Genomic DNA, 14885 nt, shown 5'->3' with positions numbered 1-14885 from the left:
TAGTTAGTGTTATATCACTAGGTAGCAGATTCCAGCTCCTTCCTGCTGTATTAGTAAATAGAGAGTCACCAGCTGTGTTATTAGACTTTGTTAAGCTGGCAATGAGTTTACTAGAAGAGCGAAGGGAGTTGAGATTATTATATGGGATTAAAAGTTTTGAGAGTATAGGGGTATTATTGGGTTGGTACAGTATTTTGTGGGCAATAGTGAGTTGGGGGATTAACAGATGGTTTTGAAATTCCAGCCAGTCTGGTTGTTTCAGGTTAGAACAGTGGTGAGTTCTAAAGGGATTTCCAGTAGCGAATTGGGCAATATTATTGTAGCAAGTTGCAAGTTTGTTAAGGTTAGTTTTCTTAAGGTTAGTAAAAACAGGTGAGGCATACAGAAGAGTTGAGATTAGATGGGAATGAGCGATCTTGGCTCTAGCTGATGTGATTAAGAAAGACTTAATTCTATATAAGGATCCTATTTTTCTGTTGACTATTTTAATGGTGTTGATAATATGCTGATCAAAAGAGAGATTATTGTCAATGGTTATTCCTAACAGTTTGGTAGTAGAGTCAGGTGAGATGACAGCGGCATTATTTGAAGAGATTATGAAGTCTAAGGGGGAGGACCTAGTAGTGGGAGTAAAGAGAAGGAGTTTAGTTTTTTTGGCATTAAGTAGGAGGTAATGTCTGGTAAACCACGTTTCTACTGTGTTGAAGATGTTTTGAGTAAGGGAAGAAAGTTCAGTTGGAGAGGTAGCTGAGCAAATAAGGGTGGAGTCATCTGCATATTGAATGCAGGTTGCTTGAGGAATTGCTAAATGGAGATCATTAATGAATAAAGAGAAAAGAAGTGGTCCAAGAATGGAGCCCTGAGGGACACCGATGGTGACAGGTGACAAGGAAGAAATTTGATTTTCCCAGAGAACTGCCTGTTGCCTATTGCTGAGGTAAGATCTGAACCAATTAATGGCTAGGTTATCAAAGGAGAGAGATTCAAGAATGTTAATTAGGATGGAATGGTTAACCATGTCAAAAGCTTTAGAGAGGTCGATGAAGAGAGCAGAAGAGAGAAGGTTGTTGTTGCGGTTTCTATTGATAGTGTCTGTAAAGGATAGGAGGGTGGTGGTAGTACTATGATAAGGCCTAAAGCCATGCTGACAGCTTGCTGTTATGCTGTGGAGAGAGAGATACTGTAAAAGTTGTTGGTGAATGCATTTCTCCATAATTTTTATTAAGGGTGATAGGAGAGCAATTAGTCTATAGTTAGAGTAATCGATAGAGTTCCCACCTTTATGTAAAGGGATAATGTGGGAGACCTTCCAGATGTCTGGGATGGTTCCTTCTTGGATTGCCCTATTTATAAGTATAGATATAGGGTATGCGATTACTTTGGCTGCTTTTTGGAGATAAAGAGAAGGAAGCTTGTCAGCAGATGGGGTACAAGGCTTCAGTTTATGAATAAGTCTATAGATGAGAGAGGTAGAGATGGGTGGTAGTTTAAAGTTATGGGAGGAGTGTGCTAGGTTGATTGGAAGGTTGGATTTATCAGTGTTTAGTTGTCTAGCTAGAGATTGTATAGTGTCAGTGAAGAAAGAGTTGAAGGTATTTGCAGTTAGGTGGGGGGTATCTGGATCAGCATCAAGAGGGGTGGGAGTTTTAGAGTTACCTGGGGAAAACAGTCTATTGATACAAGACCAGAACTTTTTTGGATTATTTTGATGAGTTTGTTGAAGTTTACAGTAGTAGTTTTTTTTGTCAGTAATTATTGCTTTTTTAGTAGTATTTCTAAGCTGGCGGAAATGAAGAAGATCAGAGCTATTTCTATGGAATCTCCATTTGGCCCAGACTTTGTTTCTAAGTAGAATTAGATTTTTAGTTTCATTAGACAGCCATGAGGCTATGTTGGACTTCATTCTGATGGTACGTTTGGGAGCATGTTTGTCAAGAATGGATAAGAAAGTTATATTAAAGTATATTACTGCATTTTCAAGAGGAAGGGATTTTAAGGGGTTCCAGTTGCATTCTCTGAGTTCAGTTTGAAATAAGTCTATGTTAAAATGTTTGGTAGAGCGTATTATTCTAATGGTGGGGAGGTTAGGAAAATCTTTCTTTTCTCTTGTAATATAAGTCAAAGAGTGATCACTGACATCATCTGGCAGGGTTCCTACTTTGTAAGTTTGTTTAACTTTGTTTATGAGTATCCAATCTAAGATACTCTCTTTTTTATTAGGTTTATTAATTCTTGTTGTAGAGGTAATGGTTTGGGTGAAACCATGGAGGTTGATATGAGAGGTAGGATTTTCAGCATTGATACTTTTCCAGTCTATGTTGAAATCACCTAGGATTATTGTTTCTTGGGGGTAAGTTGTAGATACCGAGCTGAGAAAGGCTTCTAAAGTGGGTATATTATTACCTGGTGGTAAGTAAATACAGATAATGTAAAGGGATTTCTTGGTGTTAAATTGGAATTTAGTTATGAGGACTTCTACTTTGCTATCCTGGGTTGGATAAGCTGGAAGGGTGGAGATATTAAGTTCATTCTTAAAAAGAATTGCTACTCCACCGCCTTTACGTTTTGATCGGTCAAGTCTCACTATATTATAGCCTTGGGGAGTAATCTCATTGTCTTTTGTATCAGGTTTTAGCCAAGTCTCAGTGAGGCAGAGAATATCAAAGGAATGGATATCTAGGAGGGCATGAAGGTGAGATACTTTATTATTGATGCTTTGAATGTACAGATGTCCTATTAGGAGGGAATTATTGAGTTTATGGTTAGTTATTTGAAAAGTAGGGTTGGTAGGTCCAGGGTTGGGGTGGATGTCTCCATCTTGTAAGATGGGATTATTTGGTTTTGTTATTAAGTTGTTTTTTAGATAGGTTTGAAGTTTCAATTTTCTATCGGTGGGTAGGACATGATTAATGTGGGAGAGTCTGTGGTATTTAGGTAGAAGGTAGCTAGGAGTGGAAGTAATTTTAGAGTGTGTAGTTAGGGGTGTATATGTGCAAGTTGTAGTTTGTTTGTGTGAGTGTATAAGCTGGACATAGTGCAGATTTTCAAAGGAGGTAAGAAGGTAGGCTGAGAAGAGGGTGGTTAAGAGTAAAACTGATAGTGTAAGCATAGTTAGAGTATAGGGAGCCATCTTTGTGGGGAAGTAAAGTTGTAACTAGAGTGAAACAAAAGGTAGAGGAAGTGGGATTGGAGGAGAGAATAAATAAGGAACCTGCAAATGTAAGTGAGGGGAATAAAAGGATATTTAAATATTAGCAGGGGGTGTGGGGGTGGAGGGGGACTTCCCCTGTTAAAATGTAAAGAAAAGATTTTTTTTTTGTTTTTATTTCTTTTTATTTATATTTCAAAGTTTCAAAACTTCGATCTTATGATCTCGACCATATGAAAATAGAAGTTTTGAAACTTTGAGATTTATATATATATATATATATATATATATATATATATATATATATATATATATATATATATACACACACACACACACACACACACACACACACACACACACACACACACACACACACACACACACACACACACACACACACACATACACACACTTATACAATGATAGCAGCAACATTTGATAAGTGGCTGGATGAGTTGCCAGTAGAAACTGTAAGAAAAAATGTAAATACCGGCCATATAGAACCCAGCACATTTATCATCTGTCAGACAGACAGTCTGTGTAGGAGGCAGGAAGGCAAGGCTGAAAGCCAATCTTTGCCACAGAAAATGGGATGGGAGGGAACCCCGTATCTGACACGTTAGGTCTTCTGCTTAAGATAATCAACCACATTCTTAGCTGAAGCAAGTGGACAACCAGACGATGTGGTGGATATTTTGGCTGCATTTATCCCTTGGAAAAGGAGGAAAGAAAAGAAAACATAATGACAAGAAGTCACATTTCACTTTGGCCCTTTTCCGATTTATTTTCTGCTATAGATACTTACACTATTATAATAACAGAATAATAAACAAAAAAATGAAATTGTATTGACTTCCTTAAAATATAATTGGAAAGCTTTCAATGCACTGTATCATTGAACAAGAATGGTGTTCTGATCTATAGCATCTAATTTCTAGCAAATTCTTTTGGAAAAGTAACTGAAGCTGATCACCGAGCATTGTCAGAAATGTTGCTACTGGCATGAGCATGCTTAACAAATAGAGTGGGATGAAAGTGATTCGAATGCGCTTAACAGCATGCCACTTTCCTTATTAGTTCATTTTACCTTAGTAGCATGCTTGTTATGGACCTTTTTCACATCTGGTTTTATTATTTCTTAAATATTAGTAAGATCTAACAGTAGAAATATGATAGGCTATATGGTAAAACTCCTTTGTTTATTACTTTCAAGTCGACTGTTATAGCCTAACTTGTTAGTAACTGTTGTTGCCACAGTGAAGTGACTTTTCCGCATCGCTGGACTGACATTTATATTAACTTTTCTTTCTCCCCTCCTTGGTGTGCAAATGACTCCTCCTTCTCTGCGTGTGATCCAGATGTTTTGGGTATGTACACAAATCTTTACTAACTGTAGAGTAGTCATCCCCTCCTTCATGTACCCTTTTCTACCCGCATGCCTCAGACCCTGGATTTCCATTCCCAGAAGGTCCATGCATATCCTGTAAATGCACCCCTTCCTCCTCTTGTAGGGAGATGTTTAGAACCATAACTGCAGGTAATTTTTGTTCAAACAGCAATTTATTAACTATTATAAAACTTGGCATCATCTTTAGCCAGTTAGAGTTTCCTTTTTCTGTAAAACACATTAGACATTTCTGTACTTCCGTTGAAGCTGTTTTAAATTACTAGAAATTAGAACTTTGATTTTGGAGGACAGAACTGAAAGTACATGAGTGATCATAGGTTTTATTTCAAGTTTTATAAGCACAGTCTGAAATTCTCACTCATTTCCTTCAGGAAGTCAGATACCATATCTTAAATAATTCATTTTGGCTACCATGTCTTGCCTGAAAGGTACAGTAAGCAGTTTTGTGGCTGACTGGCTTATGATACTGAAAGATGAGTTTAAGTCAGAGTTGCTGTTTACATTTAGGAGTGTTTGGTGTTTAATTCCTAGAATAATGTTGTTAGCAGTTGATGTAGTGCTGTTAGCGCCAGGTTGACCGTGATCTCTAGTGTACAGTACATCAGTTCATCTCAGAGACTGTAGCAAACAATAAAAATCAACACAGCCGAGTCAAAAGTCATGGTTCTGTCCTGGAAAAGAACAGAATATTCTCTCCACATTAGTTGGCTGCTACCATAGACGGAACAGTTGTAAGTATCTTGGGATCTTGTTCATGAGTAAGGCTAGAGGTAAACCAGGAGACTAGTCAGCAGATGAGTGCAGTGACACCAGTACTGTTGGTGTTGCACTGGATTGTACTGGTAAAGGAAGAGCTGATTCATGAAAAGAAGTTCATATACTGGCCAGTCTATGTTCCTGTCCTCACCAATGGTCATACGCTTTGAGAAGAAACTGAAAAAAAGAGATCACACATATAGGTGGCAGAAATGAAGTGCTTTTGTAGGGGTAGCAGGGTCCAGTCATTATGACAGAATGAAAAGGTCAGCCATGTGGCAGGATCTCAGAGAATATCCTCTGCCCCTCTGTGTTGAGAGGAGTAAATTGAGGTGGTTTGGGCACCTTCTGTGGATGTCAACACAGTGCCTCCCATAGGAGGTGTACCAGGCTCAGCCATTGGAAAAGGGCCCCTGAGCCAGGCTAGGGCTGACTAAATGCATTTCTTTTGGGTTCCCAAGGAGCAGACGTTGTTACAGGGAATACAAATGTTTAACCTACCTCTTTCAGACAGAACTGCTGTGACCATCAGCAGATCAGGTGACTTAGAGAATGAGGATGATGATGATAATGATGGCAACAATGAAGGTGAAATGGAGCTCTTATTTCTGTAGCCCAGGTTCAATCCTGATCAAGGAAAATTAAACAAATTTTAGCCGTTCTTGGTGGTCTTATGTTTAGGAATGTGCATCCTCTTTTCATCCACATTATTTTCCTAGTCAGAATAATTCTGTGCATTTATGTTAGCCATGAATGGTGCAAAACACTGGATATGTTTTTAATGCGTAATTGAAGTTTAACCCATTCTGTCATATGAAATGTTTGCCTGTGTGTTGTTTCCAGTAATACCGTATTGTACTTAACAGGTACATTGGCACACTTCATTTGCAGAGCAACTAAAGTCATAGATTTAGTCTCTGCTGACAATATGGACTATGAACTGCTGTGAAACTCCATGCAGCCATCCCCTGCATACCTAATGTGCACCCCATGCAGTCATCCCCTACATACCTAATCTGAACCCCATGCAGTCATCCCCTGCATACCTAATCTGCATCCCATGCAGCCATCTCCTGCATACTTAATCTGCATCCCATGCAGCCATCCCCAATGTACCTAATGTGCATCCCATGCAGCCATCCCAAATGTACCTAATGTGCATCCAATGAAATCTTCCATTACATACCTAATCTGCACCCCATGCAATCATCCCCTGTGTACCTAATCTGCATGCCATGCATTCATCCACTACATACCTAATCTGCACCCCATGCAGCCACCCCCTACATACCTAATCTGCATCCCATAAAGCCATACCCTACATATCAAATTTGCACCCCATGCAGCCATCCCCTACGTAAATAATCTGCACCCCATGCAGCCACACCCTACGTACCTAATCTGTTACCCATGCAGCTATCCCCTTTGTACCTAATCTGCACCCCATGCAGCCATACCCTGCATAGCTAATCTGCACCCCATGCAGTCAGCATAGCTAATCTGCACCCCATACAGTCATCCCCTATATACTTAATCTGCAACCCATGCAGCCATCCCCCACATACCTAATCTGCCCCCATGAAGTCAAACCCTACCTATTTAATCTGCACCCCATGCAGCCATCCCCTATGTACCTAATCTGCAGATTAAGTAAGTAGGGCATGACTGCATGGGGTGCAGATTTGGTCTGCTGGGCATGGCTGCATGAGGTAAAGAATATGTATGTAAGGGATGGCTGCATATTGTTGGGATGACTGCATGGTTTTCAGATTAAGTATGTAGGGGATGACTTAGAGAATGAGGACATATTAGGTACGTAGGGGATGGCTGCATGGGGTGGAAACTAGATTAGGTATATAGAGCATAACTGAATGTTGTGCAGATTAGGTACATGCAGCCATCCCCCATGTACTCAATCTGCACCCCATGAAGCAAACCCCTACATACCTCATCTGCACCCCATACAGTCATTCAAACCATACCTAATCTGCACGCCATGCAGTCATCCTTGATGTATCAAATCTGCACCCCATGGAGTCATCCCCTGCATACCTAATCTGTATCCCATGCAGTCATCCCCAACATACCAAATCTGAACCCCATGCAGTTATCCACAATGTACCTAATCTGCACTCCATTCACCAATCCACTACATACCTAATCTGCACCCCATGCAGCCATCCCCTCCATACTTAATCTATAACCCATGCAGTCATCCCAACCATATGCCACCATCCCTTACATACATATTCCGCACCCCATGCAGCCATGCCCAATGAACCAAATCTGCACCCCATGCAGTCATCCCCTACTTACTTAATCTGCACCACATGCAACCATCCACTATGTACCTAATTTGCACCTCAGGTTGTCATCCCCAAAATACCTAATCTGTACCAATGCAGTCATCCCCTACATACCTAATATGCACCCTACACAGCCATCCACTATGTAAATAATCTGCACTCCATGCAGTCATTCCCTATGTACGTAATCTGCACCCCATGCAACCATCCCCTACATACTTAATCTGCACCCCATGCAGCCAACCCCTATATACCTAATCTGCACCCCATGCAGTCATCCACTACAGTCATCCCCTACATACTTAATCTGCACCCCTTCTAACCATCCCCTACATACCTAATCTGCCCCGTGAAGTCATCCTCTATGTGCCTCATCTGCACCCCATGCAGCCAACCCCTACATACCTAATCTGCACCCCATTCAGTCATCCACTACAGTCATCCCCTACATACTTAATCTGCACCCCTTCTAACCATACCCTACATACCTAATCTGCCCCATGAAGTCATCCTCTATGTACCTAATCTGCACTCCATGCAGCCATCTCCTATGTACTCACAGTGCACCCCATGCAGCAAACCCCTATGTACCTAATCTGCATCCCATACTGTCATCCAAACCATACTTAATCTGCACACCATGCAGTCATCCCCTACATACCTAATCTGCCCTCCATGCAGTCATCCCCTATGTTCATAGGTAGGTACTAGGCTATTGGCCCTAGAGCCTATATAAGCCTAGCCAAAAAATGTACCCTGGCTTTCGCCACCCAAGAAAATTATTTTCCTGTGCCCCTGTCGAGCAGAGCCACAGAATTGATCCCCGGGGTGAATTTCCATTTCCCAATGTGAACCCATTGCAGCCATCCCATACGTATATAATATGCACCCCATGCAGTCATCCCACACATGCCTAATCTACACCCCAGCAGTAATCCACACAGTACCTAATCTGCACCCCATCCAGTCATCCCCTACATACCTAATCGGGACAATATGCAGCAATCCTCAGTGTACCTAATCTGCACCCCAATGCAGTCATCCCAACTATAACTAATCTGCACCCCATGCAGTCATCCGCTATATACTTAATCTGCATGCCATGCATTCGTCCACTACATAACTAATCTGCACCCAATGCAGCCATCCATACATACCTAATCTGCCCCATGCAGCCATCCCATACATACCTAATCTGCATCCCATGCAGCCATACCCTACATACCAAATTTGCACCCCATGCAGCCATCCCCTATGTACCTAATCTGCACCCCATGCAGCCAACCCCTACATACCTAATCTGCTCCTCATGCAGATATGCTCTTTGTACCTAATCTGCACCCCATGCAGTAATACCCAACATACCTAATTTGCACACCATGCGTTCAGCCCCTACATACCTAATCTAACCTTCTGCAGTCATCCCCTACATACCTAATATGCACCCCATGCAGTCATCTCCTACATACCTAATCTGCATCCCATGCAGCCATTCCCTACACACCAAATATGCACACCAAGCAGCCTTGCCCAACATACCTAATCTGCACCCCATGCAGCCATCCCCTACATTCCTAATCTGCCCTCCATGTAGTCATCCTCTATGCACCTAATGTGCACCCATTGCAGTCATCCCATACATACATAATCTGCACCACATGCAGCCATCCCACACATACCTAATCTGCACCCCAGCAGTAATCCCCACCATACCTAATTTGCACCCCATGCAATCATACCCTACATACCTAATCTGCATTCCATGCAGTCATCCCCTACATACCTAGTTTCCACCCCATGCAGCCATCCCCTACATACCTAATATGTACGCCATCCATTCATCCCCTATGTACCTAATCCCAATGCAGCGATCCCTTATGCACCTAATCTGCACCCCATGCAGTCATCCCAACTATAACTAATCTGCACCCCATGCAGTGATCCCCTATGTACCTAATCTGCATGCCATGCGATCATCCACTGCATACCTAATCTGTACCTAATGCAGTGATCCCTACATACCTAATCTGCACCTCCTTCAGGCATCCACTACATGCCTAATCTGCACCCTATGCAGCCATATCCTACATACCAAATTTGAATCCTATGCAGCAATCCCCTACATACCTAATCTGCACCCCATGCAGCCAACCCCTACATACATAATTTGCACCCCATGCAGCCAACACCTACATACCTAATTTGCACCCCATGCAGCCATCCCTAAATACCTAATCTACACCCATGCAGTCATCCACTACATACCTAATCTGCTCCCCATACAGTCTACCCCTGAATACTTAATCTGCACCCCATGAAGCCATCCCCTGCACAGCTAATCTGCACCCCATGCAGTCACCCCTACATACTTAATCTGCAACCCATGCAGCCATCCCTTACATACCTAATTTGCACCCCTTCCAGCCATGCCCTACATACCTAATCCACCCTCTTGAAGTCATCCCCATGTACCTAATCTGCACCCTATGCAGCCATCCACTATGCACCTAATCTGCACACCATTCAGTCATGCTCTACGTACCTAATCTGCACTCCATGCAGCCATCCCCTATGTACTCAATCTGCACCCCATGAAGCAAACCCCTACGTACCTAATCTGCATCCCAGGCAGTCATCCAAAGCATACCTAATCTGCATGCCATGCAGTCATCCTCAATGTATCAAATCTGCACCTCATGGAGTCACCCCTACATACCTAATCTGTATCCCATGCAATCATCCTCAACATACTAAATCTGCACCCATGCAGTCATCCCCAGTGTACCTAATCTGCACTCCATGCAGCCATGCACTCCATACCTAATCTTCGTCCGAAGCAGCCATCCCCTACATACTTAATCTGCAACCCATGCAGTCATCCCTTACTTACATATTCTGCACCCCATGCAGCCATGACCAATGAACTAAATCTGTACCCCATGCAGTCATCCTCTACTTACTTAATCTGCACCACATGCAACAATCCACTATGTACCTAATTTGCACCCCAGGTAGTCATGTCCTACATACCTAATCTGTCCCACTACAGTCATCCCCTACATACCGAATATGCACCCAACACAGCCATCTGCTATGTAACTAATCTGCACTCCATGCAGTCATTTCTTACATACATAATCTGCACCCCATGCAACCATTCCCTACATACTAAATCTACACCCCATGCAGCCATCCCCTACATACCTAATCTGCCCCAATGCAGTCATCCTCTACATACCTAATATGCACCCAACGCAGCCTTCCACTATGTAACTAATTTGCACCCCATGCAGTCATTCCTTACATACATAAGCTGCACCCCATGCAACCATTCCCTATGTACTAAATCTACACCACATGCAGCCAACCCCTACGTACCTAATCTGCACCCCATGCAGCTATCCCCTACATGCCTAATCTGCACCCCATGCAGCCATCCCCTGCTTACCTAATCTGCCCCATGCAGTCATCCCCTACTTAATTAATCTGCACGACATGCAGCCATGCACTATGTACCTAATCTACACCTCAAGCAGTCTCCCCCTACATAACTATTCTGCACCCCATGCAGCCATCCCTACACATAAAATCTGCACCCCATGCAGCCATCCCTTACATACCTAATATGCACCCCATGCAGCCATCCCCTACTTACCTAATCTACCCCATGCAGTCATCCCCTACATACCTAATCTGCACCCTATGCAGTCATCACCTACATACCTAATCTGAAACCAATGCAGCCATCCACTATGTACCTAAACTGCACCCCATACAGTCATTACCTACATACATAATCTGCACCCCATGCAACCATCCCCTATGAGCTTAATCTGCACCCCATGCAGCCAACCACTACGTACCTAATCTGCACCCCATGCAGCCATCCACTACATACATAATCTTCACCCTAGGCAGTCATCCCACCATACCTAATCTACACCCCATGCAGTCATCCCCTGCATACCTAAGCTACAGCCCATGAAGTCATTCCCTACATACCTAATCTGCACCCCATGCAGTCACACCCTACATAACTAATCTGCACCCAATGCAGTCACACCCTACATACCTAATCTGCACCCAATGTAGCCACCCCTACATACTTATTCTGTACCTCATGCAGCGATCCCCAACATACCTAATTTGCACCCCAAGCAGTCTTCCAGTACATAACTAATCTGCACCCTTTGCAGCCATCCCTTAAATGCCTAATCTGCCACACATGCAGTCATCCCCTACATACCTAATATACACCCCATGCTGTCATCCCCTACATACCTAATCTGCAGCCCATGCAGAAATTCCCTACATACTTAATTAGCAACCCATGCAGTGATACCCTACGTACCTAATCTGCACACCATGCAATCATCCGCTAAGTACTTATTCTGCACCCCATGTACTAATCCCCTACATACCTAATCTGCATACCATGTAGCCATCCCTGAGCACACCATGCAGTTATCCACTACATACCTAATTTTCTCGCCATGCATTCATCCTATACTTACCTAATCTGCATCCCATGCAGTCATCTCATACATACCACATCTGCACTGCATGCAGACAACTCCTACATACCTAATCTGCACCACAAGCAGTCATCCCCTAAACACCTAATCTGCAACAATGCAGTCATTCCTTACATACCTAATATGCACCCAACATGGCCACCCACTATGCAACTAATCTGCACCCCATACACTCATTCCCTACGTACATAATCTGCACCCCATGCAACCATCCCCTACGTACTTAATATGCACACCATGCAGCCACCCCATGCACCTAATCTGCACCCCATGCAACTATCCCCTACATACCAAATCTGCACCCAATGCACCCTATGCACCTATCCCCTACATACCTAATTTGCAACCCATGCAGTCATGCCAATCATACCTAATCTGCAACCCATACAGTCATCTCTTACATTACCTATTCTGCACCCCATGCAGTCATACCCTACATACCTAATCTGCAGCCCATGCAGTCATTCCCTACATACCTAATCTACACCCCATGCAGTGACACACTACATACCTACTCTGCACCCAATGCAGTCATCTCCTACATACATAATCTTTATGCAGCGATCCCCAACGTACCTAATTTGCACCCAGAGCAGTCTTCCCCTACATACCTAATCTGCACCCCATGCACTCATCCACTGCATACCTAATCTTCACCTCATGCAGCCATCCCCTACATACCTAATCTGCACCCCATGCAGCCATCCCATAAATGCCTAATCTACCACTCATGCAGTGATCCCTTACATACCTAATCTACACCCCATGCAATCATCCCCTACATACCTAATCTGTGGCCCATGCAGAAATTCCCTACGTACTTAATTTGCAACCCATGCAGCGATCCCCTACGTACCTATTCTTCACACAATGCAATCATCCCCTACATACTTAATCTGCACCCCATGCACTATTCCCCTACATACCTAAACTGCATCCCATGCTGCCATCCCTTACGTACCTAATTTGCACCCCATGCAGTTATCCCATATGTACCTAATCTGCACCCCATGCAGCCATCCCCTCAATACCTAATCTGCACCCATGCAGTCTTCCCCTAAGTACTTAATCTACGCCACATGCAGCCATCCACTATGTACCTAATCTGCACCCCATGCAGTAATCCCCTACATGTCTAATCTGCATCCAATGCAGCCATCTGCTGCTTATATAATGTGCAACCTATATAGTCATTCCATACATACATAATCTGCACCCTATGCAACAATCCACTGCATACGTAATCTGCACCACATGCAGGCAACCCCTACATACCCAATCTGCACCCCATGCAGCCATCTCCTACATACATAATCTTCATCCCTTGCAGTTCTTCCAACCAAATACACCACATGCACTCATCCTGTATGTACCTTATCTGCACACCATGCAGTCATCCCACACATACCTAATCTGCACCCAATGCAGCCATCCCTACATACCTAATCTGCACCCCAGGCAGCCATCTGCTATATACCTAATCTGCACCCCATGCATCCATCCCCTACATAGGCCCATAGGTTGGTACTAGGCTTTTGGCCCTAGGGCCTAATCAAGCCTAACCATAGCAATTCCCTGGCTATTTCTTCCCACACCATTTACTTCCCTGGACCCTTGTCTAGCAGGGCGACTGACGTGATCCCCAGGGTGAATTTCCTTCCTTTACATATCAAATCTGCACCCTATGCAGCCATCCCCTAAGTACCTAATCTACACCCCATGCAGCCGTCCCCTACTTACCTAATTTGCACCCCATGCGGCAATGCCCCCTGTACCTAATATGTACCCCATGCAGTTATCTCCTACATACCTAATCTATACCCTATACAGTCATCCCCTACATACTCAGTCTTCACCCCATGCAGTCATTCCCTGCATACTTAATCTTCACCAGATGTGCCATCAAGTATGTACCTAATTTGCAGCCCATGCAGTCATCCCCTACATACCTAATCTGCAAACCATGAAGTCATCCCCTACATACCTAATCTGCACCCAACACAGCCATCCAAGTACCTAATCTGCACCCTCTGCAGTCATTCCATACATACATAATCTGCACACTATGCAAACATCCCATATGTATGTAATCTGCTCCCCATGCAGCCAACCGCTACGTACCTAATCTGCACTCCATGCAGCCATCCCCTACATACATAATCTACACCACATGCAGTCTTCCCCACCATGCCTAATTTACACCCCATGCAGTCATCTGCTACGTAGTTAATCTGCACACCATACAGTCATCCCCCACCTACCTAATCTGCACCTCAGGCATTCATTCTCTACATACCTAATTTGTGACCCATGCAGTCATCCACTACATGTCTAATCTGCACCCAGTGCAGACTTTCCTACATACCTAATCTACACCCAATGCAGCCATCCCATGCATACCTAATTTGCACCCCATGCAGCCATCCCTTATGTACCCTACCTCTACCCCATACAGTCATCCCCTACATAGAAAAACCTACACCCAATGCAGTCATCCCCTACATTTCGAATCTGCAAACCATGCAGCCATCCCATATATTCGTAATCTGCACCCCATGCAGTCATCCCCAACATATCTAATTTGCACCCCATGCAGTCATCTCCTGAATACTTAATCTTCACCCCATACAGCCATCCCCTACATAGCTAATCTGCACCCCATGCAGTCATTCCCTACACTCATCCCCTACGTAGCTAATTTGCATTCCATGCAGCCATCCTCAACGTAC

The 14885-nt window shown here is 43.6% G+C and overlaps 1 protein-coding gene across 7 annotated transcripts in view; it reads left to right on the top strand.

The window, feature by feature from the left end:
• Positions 1-14885, top strand: part of CACNB1 (calcium voltage-gated channel auxiliary subunit beta 1) — a 2104836-nt gene that overhangs the window by 1886221 nt on the left and 203730 nt on the right. For 5 of the 7 annotated variants that reach the window (XM_044055374.1, XM_044055371.1, XM_044055373.1 and 2 more), the window contains one exon: positions 4510-4518. The exons of the other annotated variants lie outside the window; for them this stretch is intronic. In XM_044055374.1, the coding sequence (XP_043911309.1) occupies positions 4510-4518 (9 nt within the window). The remainder of the gene's footprint in view (positions 1-4509; positions 4519-14885) is intronic. 7 annotated transcript variants of the gene reach the window in all.

This window comes from Protopterus annectens, chromosome 13.part0 (assembly GCF_019279795.1).
Source record: "Protopterus annectens isolate FY-2018-M chromosome 13.part0, PAN1.0, whole genome shotgun sequence".
NCBI lineage: Eukaryota > Metazoa > Chordata > Ceratodontiformes > Protopteridae > Protopterus > Protopterus annectens.
This window is presented reverse-complemented; position numbering and strand designations above follow the sequence as displayed.